Here is a 15,990-nt window from a genome sequence, read left to right on the forward strand (position 1 = left end):
GAAGAGCCCGTCAGCCCGTTACTCTTGCACTGAGAGCTCTCTGCATCCTTGTCTGTCGAGGCTTTTTATTTATTTTCTTATTTACTTTCCCTTCCATGTTCGTAAGTTTAAGGTCTGACCTCAGCAGTCATCTTTCTTCTCAAGCACTCTGAAGAATGGCAACAGTGAGAAGTGGCTGGCATGGACACCACTGCATGTCATTGTTTTAAAACTTACTTTTTAAAATATCTGGGCAAAGAAGCTTGCCATATACAGCGCCCCCCAAAATGCTTTTAAAATGAAGGGGGAAAGGCCTGGTTTCCAGGGTTTTGCAGTGGTCATCTTCCAAACCAGGATGGCACCTCCTCCAAGAGAGAATGAGGGAATTCACTTCCACATCCCAAATGCAAATAGGAGTATATACTGAACTTAACAGGAGCAACTGCTCTCCTTGGCTGAGTGCTTTCTCTACGTCAGGCAGGCACGGTGCTAAGCGCTTTGCTTACTGCCCACACTGTCCATTGTTTCATTTTCACTTTGTTTCTAATGGGATTCTCCATTACATACTCCCTGCTATTGTGGCCTCACGGGCAGGGAACTCGGGCAATACAAATGCTTACATGCAACAAGTATCTGCTGGAGAACGAATGAATGCACGGAGGGACTGAAATAAGTCTACTCTTGAACAATAAATTCTCGTCTTTCTGAATGCAGCCCCAAAACTTTAGCATTCATATTTCTTGAGGAGTGTCTCATTTAACTGAAACCTCGATCCATGCACTCTTAAGAAGCTTTTACATCAAGGATCTATTTTTAGAGGTCCTCATTCCACAAGGAGAAATGACATAAACCGAGATGATCTCCTTAGTTTATTTTTTTTCTAGACTCCTTAGCATGCTACATGAACCTGACAAAGCTTAATCTTGTGTTCACTTCACAATACATTTCATGCAGTTCACAGCTGTGATTGGTTTCACACTGACATTACACGTTTGGATTCAGCCATGTGAGAAGAATAATTCTTAATGGAGTTTGTCTCTGAAAACTGTCCAAGCTTAAATAAGCACATGAGCAGTTCACTCTATTAAGTACAGTCTCTCTTTAAAATGCAACAAGGATTTTAGCATAGGAATATAAGGTCCCTGTTTATAGTCCATCTGCAACCGAACCACTTCTTTAGGGCTCACATATCCTGAGGAATCCTCTTTCACAAAATTGCATTCAAGTATACTATTTTATTGAACATTCCAGGCCGAGATTAGGAGCAAGGCTGACCTTCAGCTTTACATCCTCAAATAAATCTTCCATGGACCCAAGGCTTTCCCAAGACTATTCTTAGCATTAGACTCTCTTTTACAACAAACATTCAGCACTAAAGCCACAGAGCAGAGCTATTTGGCATTTTCCAGTGAAGTGCAAGAAATTAAATAAGTTATGGTTTTATTGCTAAGGTATAGAATCAAGCACAAGTCACTTTGTCAAACAGAAGGAAAAGGTATACACAGGACGTGGCCTCCCCTCAAGGGGAGCCCAGGGTTCAAACGCACAGAAAACGTCACCTGGTCACCACCCACAGCGCGCCACTTCAGGAGGAGGTGTTGAGTATTCGAGAGTCTGAGGAGTCAGACCTCTCATCATAGTCGTCCTCAGTGTAGATGGACTGCTTTGACACGATGGGACACCCGTCATCAGGGATGGAGATGCGGGGGTCTTCGGGGGTGCGGGCGGGGAGGACGGGCGAGCTCCTGAAGACACTGGTAGAGTTAGTGGGGAAGGGGCTGACGTACTGGGACCTCAGCTGGTACTGCTGCTGCAGCGTCATGGTGTTCCACAGGGTGACGTCGTTGGGCAAAAAGGGGCTCGACTGGTTTCTTGCCAGAGTATTCCTCAGCATCAGAGGGTAGCGGGGCGGCTGGGGGAACGGATGCTGCAGGGGCACGGCCAAGGGGTTGGGGACCACGTTACTCGAGTCGGCAGAAAACCTCAACGTGTCTGGGACTCTGAAGGCTGAGCCCACGGACCATTTGGACGAGGAGATGGGGTAGGAGCTCAGGGTGTGTTCGAAGATGTGCCCATTGGAGGGCAGGACCAGGCCCTCGGGCTCAGCGGGAGTTCGGTCCGCGGCCACGCCGGATGAGCGGCTGGACAGGAGGACCTCCACGGCGCTCACCAGGTCCCCGCCGCAGCCCTTCAGGATCAGCTCGAGCACCGTCGGCTTCTGGTTGGGGAAGATCTTTTTCAACACTTCCAGGGGCGGTCTGTTGGCTTTCAAGCTGAAGGGCAGCGAGACGGTGCCCGAGGGGCCCTCAATCAGGAGGTGATTCTGTTCCCCGGGGTACTTGGGGCTGTCCGGGCGGCTCTCGGAGCTGCCCCCATTTTTCTGGACCGCGTACCCACCTTCGTCCACCGACACGACCTCTGGGCTCTCGGGTGTGAAGCAGCCCTTACTTTTGGCCAGGTCTGGGGAGCTCCGCTGGTCGATGTCTTTGTCACTGAAGGTCTCCGTGTTGTCGGCTGTGCTGCTGTCCCCAAGTCGTTCTTCAGTCAAATCTGAAAAGCAGAGAACAGCGGGGTTACTCCCTTCCTTTCCGGTGTGCATAAAGGGGAATAGATGTGCTCCGGGGAGGGCCCTGTGCTGGCTTTTTGGAAGGGGAACTGCTCTTGGTGGGTTATAACATACTACCGGACTCAAAAAAAAAAAAAAAAAATCCAAACTAGGTCACTGGCAAATGGCAAAAAAAAAAAAAAAAAAAAAAAAAAAAAAAACCTGTAAATAAAAATCTAGAAATCAGAGGGATTCCTCAGAATGATGTGTGCAGGGAAGCCTTCCTTCAACACAGAACAGCAGCACGATACGTACAACCAGAGATGTGGCTGTCTAGCAGTAACCATCTAAAAAGGGACCAGGGACCATCTGTGGGGCTGAGGATAAACACAACCCAGGGAAGAACAGGAAAATGAGCTCAGGCTTGTCTTTTGGCTCCTCTTCTGCAAATGAGGTGGCCGATGTCATCCAAGGATATCATCAGCTGATGCAACACCCTTGTGCCTACAGGAAATTTTTAACGTTTTAAGTCCATTTTCTCATTGGCGGATTCCATGTTACATGTCTTGTGAACTAGCTGTCAGTGTGCTTCAAATCAGGACACCGTGTACAATAGCTAGTGGATACAACTGCCAGAGTGAAGGGAGAAGCCTCTATACATGGAAAACCCTCTTAAAAGGCCACTCAAGGTCCTGGCAGACTTGACTGCCTATAACCTGCACTACAGGGCAAGCAAAATCAGCTGTGAAACCTGGTTGTGGGACAGGCTGCCGGAGAGGAAGACGGAAGCAGCTGGAGAAGACCTGTGAAACGGGCGGGGAGCAAGACCCTCCCCGTGAAACAGGGCGTCCATCACACCAGGACCTGGGCTGCAAGAGGCAGCTATGTTTTCAGGAACTGTTTCATTAGTGAAGTTTATGGACAGGACTTCAAGATACCTTCCTGCACTATATACATTAAAAGAAGAGAGAAACCAAAAAAGCTCCCCAAATAAAGCAGAGATTTACTATGAAGTAAACCAGTTGCGAATTTAACATTTTGATCTTATGCCCACAAAGGCTGGAATTACAGTGCTAGGCAGGCAGAAAGGAAGTAAGAGGTAAGTGAAGACTGGTTTGCTTGCAGAAGCAGATTCTAGCAGATCTTTATAATAAAGGAGTGTATTCTTTATAAACCAGCTATTGCGTATAGCTTGGGTTTTTATCCTTTTAAAAACATGTACCGGCTGTGTCTACTCAAAGCCAATGTTACTGATCTAAAGATGAAAATTATTAATGACCCAGTTGTCGGGCTGTAAACAACGGGTTTGCCTGTGTCTTCTGCTGCCCTGCCCTGAATAGCCTCATTGTCGCCTTCTCTGTGGGCACACCTGATTGTGTGTAGATAAGCAGCCGGTGAAATTTCATCAAAGCAGCTTCTAAAATCCATCTCCTTCTATTTGTTGTTGTTTTTCATTTCAAAAGCCTTAAACAAAAGCCCATTTATAAACGTTCTCCTAATATAACTGTATTAACTACAACGAAAAACAAAACTTTGATTCTTCACAAAGCAATAAACATGTGCTAAGCATAAATACATACTTTAAAAAATATTCTTACATTGTATCAGTGAAACTTTCAATCATAAATCTGATACAAAATCATACTTATCCCAAATTTGCATTTTAAGTAAACTGCTTCTGTTTCCAATACAAAATATCAGGTGTCCACATAGGGATCATTTGCAACCCACACATACTAAGCCATTTTTGCTTTCTGTAGCAACTCTGGGATATGCACAAAAGACCTGTTTTTGTGAGAGAAATCTGACATACTGTCTTCCCGCAATTTCCTAGGACTGGGGACCCAGTTTTCATCTCCTGGGTTAATATGTTATTTGTCCTTGATCCCAATGAGAAAAACAGCAACAAAAAAGCTTTCATGGCTTCATAGTCTAATCAGCTAGACCTGTTTAAACCATCCTGACTCATGACCCCACGCCTACCTCTTGGTATTACTCTATTATTAAACACTTGACAATGAGCAGACAGTGGCAGTATGTTAACTCAGCACTGAACCCAAGGCACAACTGGATTTTGGCCCCTGCTCAGTGGAGCTTGGGAAAACAAGTCAAATAACCTCCCCGGGGAAATATGGACATAAACTAATGTTTTGAACACTGTGCTCCTCTAAACGGTTTTCTTATTTCTTTAACTTTAGCTTTCATCATTTATTATTATCAGTATCAAGTATTTGTATCCTTGTAACTTGCAAGATACTGAGAGAAACAGAATAAAGGGTAGAAGACACCAGGAGGTGTAACACTAGCCTCTGACTGGTGGAATTTATTGCCAAGTTGGGGAGATAAGACACATGTGCAGGGGGGAAAGCAAACATAGGCAGAATTTGCTAGCGGCAAGTATGTACACATTGAACACATATGTTCAGAGCAGCATTAGCCACAAGAGCCAAAACAGTGGAAGCAACCAAGTGTCCATCAATGAGGGATGAATGATAAACAAAATGTGGTCTATACATATAATGGAGTATTATTCAGCCTCAAAAAGCAATGAAATTCTCACCCATGCTACAATGTGGTTGAACCCTGAATACATGCTAAGTGGAAAAAGTCAAACGCAAAAGGACAAATATTCTATGATTCCACTTATATAACATACCTAGAATAGGCAAATTCATAGAGACAGAAGTAAAACGGTGTCACCAGGGGCTGGGGGAGTGGGGAGTGCGGGCTTACTGTCTAATGGGTTCTGAGTTTCAGTTAGAAATGATGAAAAGGTTCTGAAAGTGGAAAGTGGCTGCACAACACTGTGAATGTATTTAATGCCACTATACTGGTTTCAAAAGTTAAAACAGTAAATTTTATGTTATGGGTATTTTACCACAATAAAAAGGTAAAAGAAATATGATATAATATCACAGCAATAAAGGGGGTGGTGAGGTTTTTTTTTAACAAGAAAAACAACTGGTTCTCCTGGGAAATAATGGGTTTGTAAATATAGCCCCAAAGCTCTAAACTTAGATACTTTTAAACAAAATGTGTGAACCTAAAAATAGCTTCCTATTTTAAAAGGTAATTTTCCACACCCCAAACCCTGGATGAGTTACAAACATGGAAGACATTTGGGAGAAATGTTTTGAGGTCTACCACCAAACTCATTCTTCCACAGAACACCACTTCCAGAGCAGAAATTTAGCCAAAAGGGAACTAAGGAATGATGTTCTGGCTAATCTGATATATCTACCATTATGAAAATGTAGTATTTTTTTTAAGATGGTAAAGGATCTACTGTCCCAATCAACTGGATATTGGACAGCAGGATTATAAACCTAACAATAAAAAATTTCACTTTTGTTTCTTGATCTGCAGAACACGCCACAGCGGAATCTTCTATGGGTGCCAGCTTGTTCACCAACTGTGAGCCTCTAGGCTGCATAAAGCTTTGTCTGAATTTTCTCGTACTACCCTTTGCACCTGCCACCGTGACACCCCCCAGTGCAGCAAGCACTTCTGGTCACTTCTCAGAGAGTGATGGGGGATTGGGCTGATTCATCCACTCTCCCTGCGGGTTTCTGGGCTGATCAGCCTCTCCAAAGGGGTGTGTGGGCTGTGGCCAAAAAGTGAGAAAATCTAATAGGATGTCACAGAAATCAAATCTACAAATTCAGAACATTCCAACCAACCGAGTTCAGCACTGTTTATACTGTATTCAAAGGGGAGGCAGAAGGCGCTGAATGAAGCAGTGGTCTTTGTGCACCTGAGCACCGTATGAAGTCCTGCTAAAGGCTGCTGGGTAAGCAGGATCCCAGTCAACATCCACGGTGTTGGGGTTTCAAACCGGGCAAAGGAAGACTACCCTCTCACCTTGTACCAAGAGTAACTCCTCACCCAGCAGTAATTTCTCAAGGGCACAAATTTCTCAAGGGCTCTGCAAATTTACGGGGTCAAGTCTTGGTTGTACTGTTGTACCTAAACTGGAAGTACTGTAAATTATCTAACATAAATACAGACTTTCACATGTAATTACAGAGGGTGAGTTTTGAGCCCAGTGATAAAGTGTAATTTAATAACAGGTATTTCTTTACAACTGTAGATTTTTTCCTAAATGAACTTTATAAATTGTTCATGTTGGTTCAAAACATAAAGGCCTTCCTGGATATAGAAATGTGAAACTGCCAAGTAGCAAAATGAAAAGGAAATACTCCTCAAGTGTTTTAACCTCTTTCTTCTTGAAACTGACACTCTAATTCCTAGCACATAAAGAGTAAGAACATGTTTCAATTGATAATATTTTTAACCCCTAGTATATGTGGATGCTGAAAGCCAAAACTACTAGACTAAAGTAGAAAGAAATCCCTTTCATCTGATATTACAAACCAGTTACAAAAGTGATACAATCTGCTGTTTCTCCAGCTAAACATCTAGATATTTTAAAAATCTTACTAGATGTTCACTTTCAATTCGTGTTTTTCATGATATACAATTACAGCCACCCCTTAAATAAACTCTTCACAAGGGTAAAGAATTTTGTTTAAAGTAGATACTTAATTAAGAAGGAAAAGTTTTCTACGGGAAACAATGCTACCAACTTCAAAATATACATATGCCATAAGATAGCGACAAGACTTCAAGGAGAGAAAATGAACACACACACAACGGTGACTTCCAATATGAAATTACAGTTTACAAAATTTAACTTCCGTTAGTGGATTATTTTTCATATGGAAATGCAGTTCAAAAAATTCTAAGTATTCATTTCAAAGATTTTGAGTAAGCCCATCATCTATGGGAAGCAGACATTCCGCTCAAGACACATAAAAATGAAAACTCTTACTCACTTAGATATGGGGGATTTTACCCACTCTAATTATATCTACAAAAACAAAATACAGCATACATCCAGTGAAACACAAAAACAATGGCATAGAGATGGTTGTTTTCTAGTGCAAATGTCACTGGACATTTTTTTTTCTTTTGAAATCATGTCACGTATTTTGAAACATGGATTGTCACGTCATCATCTGTTCACTTGAGCTTTGGGGAACACACCTCTAAATAACTGTTCCCTGATGGGTCATTTTTAAAGCACACAAATCTTACAGCAATGGCAGGGAAGACGCCTGGGCTGGATAGGGCTTCCAGAAAAGACCACTGCTCAGTCAGAATTCAACAGGAAACACTTTTTACATTTTCTGCTGTCTTTATCTCGTACTAGAAGTGCTGAATCATAGAAAAGTGAATGGTTGAAAACTTAACATATAGCAGGGGATGAATATCAGTCTAAAATCTTTCCTTTTCTTCCTTTGGAGTGGGGAAGGGTGAGTGAAAAGTAAAAATAAACAGTCATGCTTTGCTTTTTAAAAAATCATTAACAACATCGGCTTAATAACAAATGAAGGAATCAGGATGATTCCTTGGGACCAGCATTTGGGGGGACATTGATATAGAAAAGGCTGAACTTAAAAAATAAGATTTGCAACTGTGGACTTTGTAAGTCCAGCAAAAATTTAGTTTTGATCTCTTTCTTGACTCTGAAAGGAATGCTTTTCAGAAGCAGGAGGGAAATTCACTCTACATGTATATTTGGTACTTATAAAAATGGAGCTGGCTACTCATTCATCCATCTACTTAACAAACATTATCAAATCCTTCACTCTGTGCCCATGCACTGTGCTAGGTAAGATTATACAGACATGATCAAAGCATCTGCCTCTTGGCTACTGAGAGCCTTACAATTTACTAGCTAATATTTTGCAAAATTTTCAAGTTATCTGTGCACTGAGTCATATTTTACACTGAAACACAGCAAGGAACCCAAAGGCCAGCAGCTGGGCAGACTGGTGTATTCATGGGAGGGAATATTTTTGTAAACAGTCACATATAAAGGCTATGGGTAGAACATACACTGAACTCAACTAAGTAATAATCAGTGGGAGACAAAAGCAGAACATTGATCCCAGCTTTGTAAAATTTGTTTGCCTAGTCACTGAAATCAAAAAAGAGTAGAGATTCAATTAAAAAAAAACCTGATATTCTGAATGTTAAGTTTTCTGTAATATTGTTATTCAGTGGTTGTGCTTAATTTTTATAGCTGTTTAGCTGTATAATAAAATGCAAAAAAAAATCCTAGTTATGTTTTAGCTACCCTTAGTTTCTTCAGAGAGCAGTAGTCTGCAGTGTTCAGACAAGAGAGTGACTCACTAAAGCCATGTAGGACTCTCGGGGAGGGATGTGACGAGATCCCAAGGTGATGGGCCTGGATTACCATCGTTCCACCACTCAGACCCCAACCTCTGCCACAAGTGAGCACCCATGCAAACTGCAGTGCAAGGCCCACTGTGTCACCAGAGCCTCATCAGCACTAAACATGGGGCTCAGGGACCTGAGGGCCTAATGGTTGAGGGGCCACAACAGGTTAAAAAGCCAAAGAAAGGAAAAGAGCAGGAGGGAAGGAAGAGAAGAGAGGGAAAGGAGAGGCAGGCAGATGAATAGGTTTTCTTGTTCTGTCCGCCTCCCTGTCAGGAAGAAGTGCAACATTTCCAGAAAGAGGCTCCAAGTCCTCCAGGGATGTTGATTTATGAAGATTTACTCCCTTTCCCTCTGTAAAGCTGTTAGCAGAAAGTGCTGACTGGCTGCAGCAAAGAATTTCTCATCAATGCTCTTTGATTGTATTTTGCAAACAAAATGCCTGTTGCTTGGTAACATTTCACTTGAGCCTGACCTTCCCCGAAAGTTATTGCTATCAGATTCGATTTACACTGTCCTCCTGTGATTACTGTAATCTTTTAAACCCGGGAGCTCATCCATCAAGGAAAAGAAAAGTTGGTTGTGTAAGTCGAGAGCAGAGCTCTCGGCCAGATTTATAACCTGGAGGGGGTGTTGGGTGGGAGGTACATTCTGTTCCGGATGGTAGGGGAACTCTGTGGTTCCCAAACATGAAAACGCTCGACTCTGGATTTTTACTAACCCTGTGCTCAGACCCACCAGATGAGTACCAACGCCTCCCTGAGAGAGCCTGCCCCGGCAGCTCCTGCTCCACCTCGGAGAAAGTGGCTGGGAGACTCCCCAGAGCAACCCCTACCCCAAGCACCTCCCCAGGGGCCTTGGGCTGGGCCCACCTCTGTGGCCTGGGGTTGCCAGATAGAACAGCAGAATGCCCAGTTAAACCCGAACTCAGCATAAATCATGCAAAATGCTTTCGTATAAGTATGCCCCATGCAATATCTGACATCCAATTTTTTGTTGTTGATTTGCAGACTTTTTTGGGTAGGGGGGTTGTAAGTCTGGCAACCTACCGAAGCTGGGAGGCACCGGGGCTGGAGCGGGTGGCGGGCGGCGGGCACTGCCCGCGGGGCTGAGAACGAGCGAGGAAGGAGCCGCGGGGACTTCGTGCCAGGGGACAGTGCAGCCACAGGGGAGCGGCGCTGCTGACACCGCGCGGGCGTCCCCGGGGCCCTGAGCCGCTGCCCGCACGCCGCCTTCCACTCGCGGCGCTCGGCCGCTCCGGGGCTGAGAGGCCGGGCGGCCACTCGCTGGACGCCGGCGGGAGAGGCCTGGAGCCAAGACAATCCCGGCGTCCCGCCCTCCAGAGCCACCCCTGGGCTAAGATTTGGAAGAGACCAGTTGGTCTCGCTTATTCCTTTCCATTTGGTTGGTTTTTGTTTTTTAAAGTGCACTCTGAGTCAGGCCCCGTGCCCCAAAACAAACCATCTTAAATAAGCAGATTCCGTTTCAGTTTCATAGCTACACTTCATGAATGGTTTTGAAATCTCCCCCTCTTCTTTGCTTCCAGCCTCTAGTCACAGAGGATTTCCCACCCTTGCCTGGACCAGTGTTCTGGCAATACTCATTATACCTGCAAGTGTGTCTGTTCTTTAAAAAATTAAAACGTAAAATTAGGAAACTGACCAGATAGGACCTAATCAAACTGGAGGTGAAAAGCCCAGAACAAGCATAAAGATGCTAGGAGGTGCCGGAGGTAAAATAAAATAAAGGCAGTTTTCAAAAATCTTCCAACTTCTTTCCTTATAGGTCTCCTGTTCGCTCCTTTTCAGGAGAAACAAGCAGGAAAGGAGATTCCTGTTTAATCCTGCTCTCTTATTCCTAATCAAATATGATGTTTTCGATTTCTTTTCCTTTAAGAAAATTTTAAACAACTTGTTTATGTATTTATTTAATGGCAGATGTAAACCTAGGAAAAATCTGTAGCCACCATGGACCTTTCCTCTCTCAGCTGGAGCAGACCAAGGATACTCTCTAGGAGGAAGAGTTGGAGGTTGGGGAAGGCAGCCAAACACAGGAGTGTAACTTTAGCTTTTCACCTTGGTCGTGACCCTTAACTTTCCTCAGCTCTAGAGCCCATGTCCTGAAAGGCTGGCTTGGCTGGTTGAAGCTGCTGACTCAGATACACTAAGAGCTGAAAGATGTTCACGCTTCCCAAGATATTTTTATGACGGGAAGGGATGGGGGAGTGAGGAGGATGAAGAGGGAATGGAAAGGAAACAAGTCAGAAGGATATATTTAAAGAAGTTTAATTTAGAATTTGGGGTTCAGTCAAAATCTAATAATTCCGGGCCAGTCACAGATGATAATCAAGGAGCAGGGGAAATGCACACTCAAAAAGAAAAAAAAAAGGGATACTTTAATCCATAGCTAGAAGTAATAACATGAAAATACGAACATTCTTCTTAAAAGCACTGCCGCATTGAAAAGGATATTAAACATAATACATTGTTAAATAAAATAATCCCCATTCCTTTAAGGAATCTGAAGCAGAATTTGGGAAAGAAATTTCCTCTGGCTATGAAACTGAGCTTTGCTATGACTGTTACTCCCTAAACAGGGTGATTTTTCCCCAGTGGTGCCCAACAAACATATCCTTCTCTAGGACATGTGCCTTTCTCAGGGATTTCTGGAGAGCAGAAAGGACTCCGTGTGCTTGTGCACCTGCATTCGTACCCAACAACAAAAAAAAGCATGTCTCTACAGCTATGTACTAAAAAGACTAAACCATGTTTTTGACTGAAATCACAAAGAAACATATCTCCATAATTTGTCAGCAGATATTTAGAGACTCCTAACGTTACTGTACACGTGGACATACCATTCGAATAGAGCTTCACTTACTTCTCTACATGTAGTGAGCTACTTGTCCAGAAGCATATCTGATATGCTTCTCAGTATACATGGTATGTTACGTATGAATACATTGTAAGAACAAATGCAAGAAAGGTATAAAACATACAGCAACCAGCAGTTTCATCTAAGCAGTTTTCCCTAACTTAAACTCCAAATGGGCTTTCTCCGTACAAAGCATTGCCTAGAACTGACCCACTTGCGTGCTTGCCTTCTTAATGGAAAACAATGATCTGTTCCTTTCCTGGCCCCCTCACCATCAGATTGGTGACTGGCTTTTTTGGTGACTGGCTTTTTTGTTGTTGTTGAATGGAATTAGGGGGCTCAAACCAATTGAAAGAAGAAAGCAAAAGTTACATAAATGAATGTGTAAGGTGTACAGCAGGACTAGCCGGACACAGCCTTGGTCCCTGATGGCTCCGTCCCCCAGAGCCATCACTCTGACCTCTTGTTGTGGTAAATCCCATTCTCCTTTGCAATTAATTGTCTTCAATTGAGAAGGCGCAGGCTATCCCTGAATACTTGGTTTTGAGTAAAAGAGAGAGCACCAGGTCTGGTTTGTCCAGTTGAAATCAGTCTCCCTCTCCGGTTCTCTCCAAGCATGTATCCTGCTGCTCCTGCTGCAGCTACTGCTCTGCCTTTCTTCCTGCTCTCACTCCCCGCCTCCAAGGGTTGTTTTTGGCTTGGGGACACTTTAAAAGCCATGAACTTTGGCCATCCCAAAGAAAGGTTTGAAAAGCACAGGATGTGTAAAAAATCCCCTCTTGGACAATCCCTGAACCCAATGCGCTATTACTGGGTTGCAGCTGGGCAGGTGGCCACTGCAAAATGCTACCATGGACACAAACTCAGACACTTGCCCCAGTGTTGGGGGAAATGGAGACTGAGAAACTGGAAACAGTGAAGTTAAAAAAAAAAGTTACTGGCATGGATCAGCTTCTAGAACTGAGACAAAACTCTCCTAGTTACTTGCTCTAACTTAAAGGAGAAAAACAAAAAGAAAGTTCTTTCTCCCCAATTACTATTCTTCTGTGGCAAATCCATAAATATGATGAGATCACAAAAGAGAGACAACTGGGGGAGGGCATTACTCAGAAAAATGCTTATATCCTACCTTGTATTTAATATCTACAAAATCCACGTTCAGCAAACTCCTATCTGTCCTTAAAATACCCAGTTCTGCTCTTCACCATAAGATGTTCTCAGAGCTTCAGGTCTAGAGAGCATAACTGAGCAACAGGGCAGCAGAACTGTGCCTGCCAGGCTGCCTACCAGCTCACCCCAAAACAGCGTTTCCCCAGCTCCACACAGCAGCCCAATGCCCAGCAAAGCCTCTCTCTGGAAGCCAGAGGTACTGTCTTTGGGCAAGGGGGAAGTTGGGGAGTTGGCAGAAACTCTATTAGTTCTACCTACAAGGGGGCTCTGGGCCTTCTAGGGCCTTCCATCTCTGAATTCCAGCATACCTCATACCCTCTCCCTGAGAAGATGGGCTTTTATCCTTTGTACATTTGCCCCAGCGAAAAGGAATCATCAAACACCTGTCCACTGAATTCCAAGAGCTTAAAATCAAAGTAGCACTTGGGCTGGGCAGGACAATAAACTAGAAATTCTCCAGGAGAGACTTAGATGGGGTCGGCAAGGCTCCGGAGGCCTGCAGGAGGGAAATCGCTGGAAAGGAGGGGGAAGGGCCGGGTATGCCCACCTCCAGGGCTCAGGGCAGATCCATGCTCTCTAAAGCACGGAAGTGGAGAGGAGAGGGGAAGACAGCAGGAGGCCCAGGCCCACTTAGAACTGGGGAAATCAAGTTTTGTTTATATTTCTTTAAAAGCGCAGAGACTGCTGTGGGCTGCATGTGGAATGGTGTTAAAGGGCCCGGGCGGTTCTGCAAAGAGCTGACTCTGGGCTAACCAGATTCTGGGTCCCCGCTATCAGTCTGGGGGCCTTTCTGGCCCTTTTTACTACTGCTTCTAAATAGGGCTTCTTTCAACAAATTGCAAGAGGCTGGAGGCCACAGCAGGCTTCTAGAAGGGCTTGTAGTTCACTCTAGTTTCCCGGGAAGCTAAGAAGAACACCCCGAGTCAGCCAAGCCTTGGGCCTTGGCTCCTTCCCGACACCTATCCATATCCACCTCTAAATGCAAGGCCCTCTAAAGCCCGCAGCCAGAAAAGCCCGTCCGCCCGCGTGGATTCCACGTTGGCCCTGTCTCGCCCTCTCTATTTACCCGCGCCCCGTTAACCAGGGGAAGGCACCTGGCTCGCCCGAGGCGCCTTTCCCGTGGGCGCCTGGGTTCTACATCGCTGGATCCAGACTGAAGGCCGCTTCTGCCGGGAGAGGAAGGACCGGCTTGGAGGGAGTTGGGGCGGAAGGCCCCTTCGGGCCAACTTCCCCAAAACTCGCCTCCGGGCCTCCCTGACAAAGGCGCAGCAGCCGCTTCGAAGTTTTTTCGCCCACGCGCCGGGCAGGGGCCCGCGCCGCCGCCGCTCTTACCTGGCTTGGCGAGCAGCGTCCCGGGCTGGGGCTCAGCGGCCCAGCGCAGCGCGGCGGCCGCAGCCAACTCGGCGGCGGGGCGCGGCGGCGGCGGCGGCGGCGGCGGCTGAGACGGCTGCGAAGTCGACGGCGGTTGCGGGGCGGCGGCGCCGTCTCCCGGCGGCGGGGGTCCGGGCAGGGCGCGCAGCGAGTCGGGGATGAGGCTCTCCAGGCTCTCGTTGGCCTGCTGCCGCCGCAGCGCCACCTGCGCCGCCATGACCCGCTGCCGCTCGATGATGAGGATGCACTTCTCGCAGGTGCAGTCTTTGAAGCGACAGTAGCGCTTGTGGCCCTTGAGCCAGGACAGCACGCCGTGGTTGCGGCAGCGTGCGCACTTGGGCGTGCGTTGCAGGGGAGCCCGCGGCGGCTGCGACACAGGGCCGCCCATGTACAGGTAGGGGGAGCCGTAGCCGTTCATACCCTGGGCTCCCGGAAGAGCTGGCAGGCTGGCGGTCTGGGGGCGCTGGACGGCGGGGATGTGAGGCCCGCTCGGGGGCGGCCCCCGGGTGGCGCAGTCCTTGGTCCCGCAGTCTCGACGGCCGCGAGCGCTCCGGGGTAGCCGGACGAGCAGCAGCCGTTTTTACAGCTCCCGCGGCGCTCTCAGCCTCAGCCTCCCGGCTGGCGCTCCACCAATCCCACGCCAGTAGCGTCTCCGCCAGCCGCTGCTTTGGCGCGCACGTCCTCCCTCGCCGAGGCGCTGCGGCGGCCAACAGGAACCGGCGAGAGCTCCGGTTCAGGTGTGAGCCTGCTCGACTGCAGCTCCCGCGCGCGCCGGCCCAGCCGGGCACTGCCTCCGCCGCCCTCCCCCCACTCCTTCTCCCTCCCACTGCCACCCCACCCCCACCCCCGGGGTCCTGGTCCCTTGCACTCCCCACCCCACTCCACGCCTGCCTCCTTCCTTCCTGCTCTCGCCCCTCGAGTCCCTGCACTTCAGCTTCCTTGCCACCTGCCGCCAGGCCACTCTCACGGGGGCGCTCACGGCCCCCTCCTCCAAGCTGTCTGCGCTTCCCCAGCCCGCGGCGGGAGGGACTGCAGCGCTCCAAGAGCGGCAGTGCACGCGGGGCGGGGAAGAGAGGACTAGCCCGGGTGAGGGTGGGGGTAGGCGAGGGAGGTGGCAGTTCCCCTTCGCTCTCTTCCCTCCCTCCAGGTCTGATTTGGCTGCACCAAACCCAAGGCCGCTTTTATTCCCATACTTAGTTTCAGAAATGCGGCTCTGGGAGAACCGGTGCCTACTGGAACATTGCAGGTGCACTCGGGGCCCGGCGTGAACTGAGAGGGTTTTAAGTTGGAGGGTTCGGAACCAAGCCCCGCAGCCCCTGGCGGGAAAAGTTGGGGGTAGGGCAGTGGAATTGGTTCGAGAAATTTTGGCTTTCTTGATTTTCTTTTTCAACATTTGTTTCCTTTGCTGCTGTAGAAGAAAACGAATGTTTTTGAAAATCTGCTGGCCCAAAGATGACAACCCATTTTGCAGGCTATTTCAAAGGGAATAACAGCCCCCCCCCCCTTTGGCGCAGAGTTTCTCTACCCTCCTCCCTATGTTTTAATGAAAAAACAGCCTCTGTCCTGAAAGGCCGGGAAGAGCTCTTATGCAGGATTTGCTTAAGTACTGAGTCTAAACTTTCAGAAAGCGAACGAAGAGCCACACTTAGCGCCCCTAAAGTTACCTAATATGATCGCCCCTCTGTCCAGAAATCTTTGAGAGAAACGGAGGTCTGGCATGACCCAATTCAAATCCCCACGGACTCAGTGATCTAGTCATGGATAAGGGATGGGGCCACACACCCCCACCCAGTGTCTATGGGTAGGGG

General features: G+C 47.0%; 1 protein-coding gene across 1 annotated transcript; it reads right to left on the minus strand.

The window, feature by feature from the left end:
* Positions 1 to 847: 847 nt before the first annotated feature.
* Positions 848 to 14,974, minus strand: DMRT3 (doublesex and mab-3 related transcription factor 3). The gene is made up of 2 exons (XM_074361422.1): positions 14,144 to 14,974; positions 848 to 2,529 (listed from the first exon to the last, which is right to left on the minus strand). The coding sequence occupies exons 1-2, from the start codon at positions 14,598 to 14,600 to the stop codon at positions 1,565 to 1,567; spliced, it is 1,422 nt and encodes a 473-aa protein (XP_074217523.1). The 5' UTR covers positions 14,601 to 14,974; the 3' UTR covers positions 848 to 1,564.
* Between the last annotated feature and the right edge of the window lie 1,016 nt (positions 14,975 to 15,990).

This window comes from Camelus bactrianus, chromosome 4 (genome assembly GCF_048773025.1).
Source record: "Camelus bactrianus isolate YW-2024 breed Bactrian camel chromosome 4, ASM4877302v1, whole genome shotgun sequence".
NCBI lineage: Eukaryota > Metazoa > Chordata > Mammalia > Artiodactyla > Camelidae > Camelus > Camelus bactrianus.

What these genes read in the sequence shown, in the direction of transcription:
- DMRT3 (XM_074361422.1), bottom strand. Translation starts at nt 14,600, where the DNA reads ATGAACGGCTACGGCTCCCCCTACCTGTACATGGGCGGCCCTGTGTCG. An exon ending in GACGCTGCTCGCCAAGCCAG is followed by an intron (nt 2,530 to 14,143) that starts GTAAGAGCGGCG and finishes TCTGCTTTTCAG; the next exon opens with ATTTGACTGAAGAACGACTT.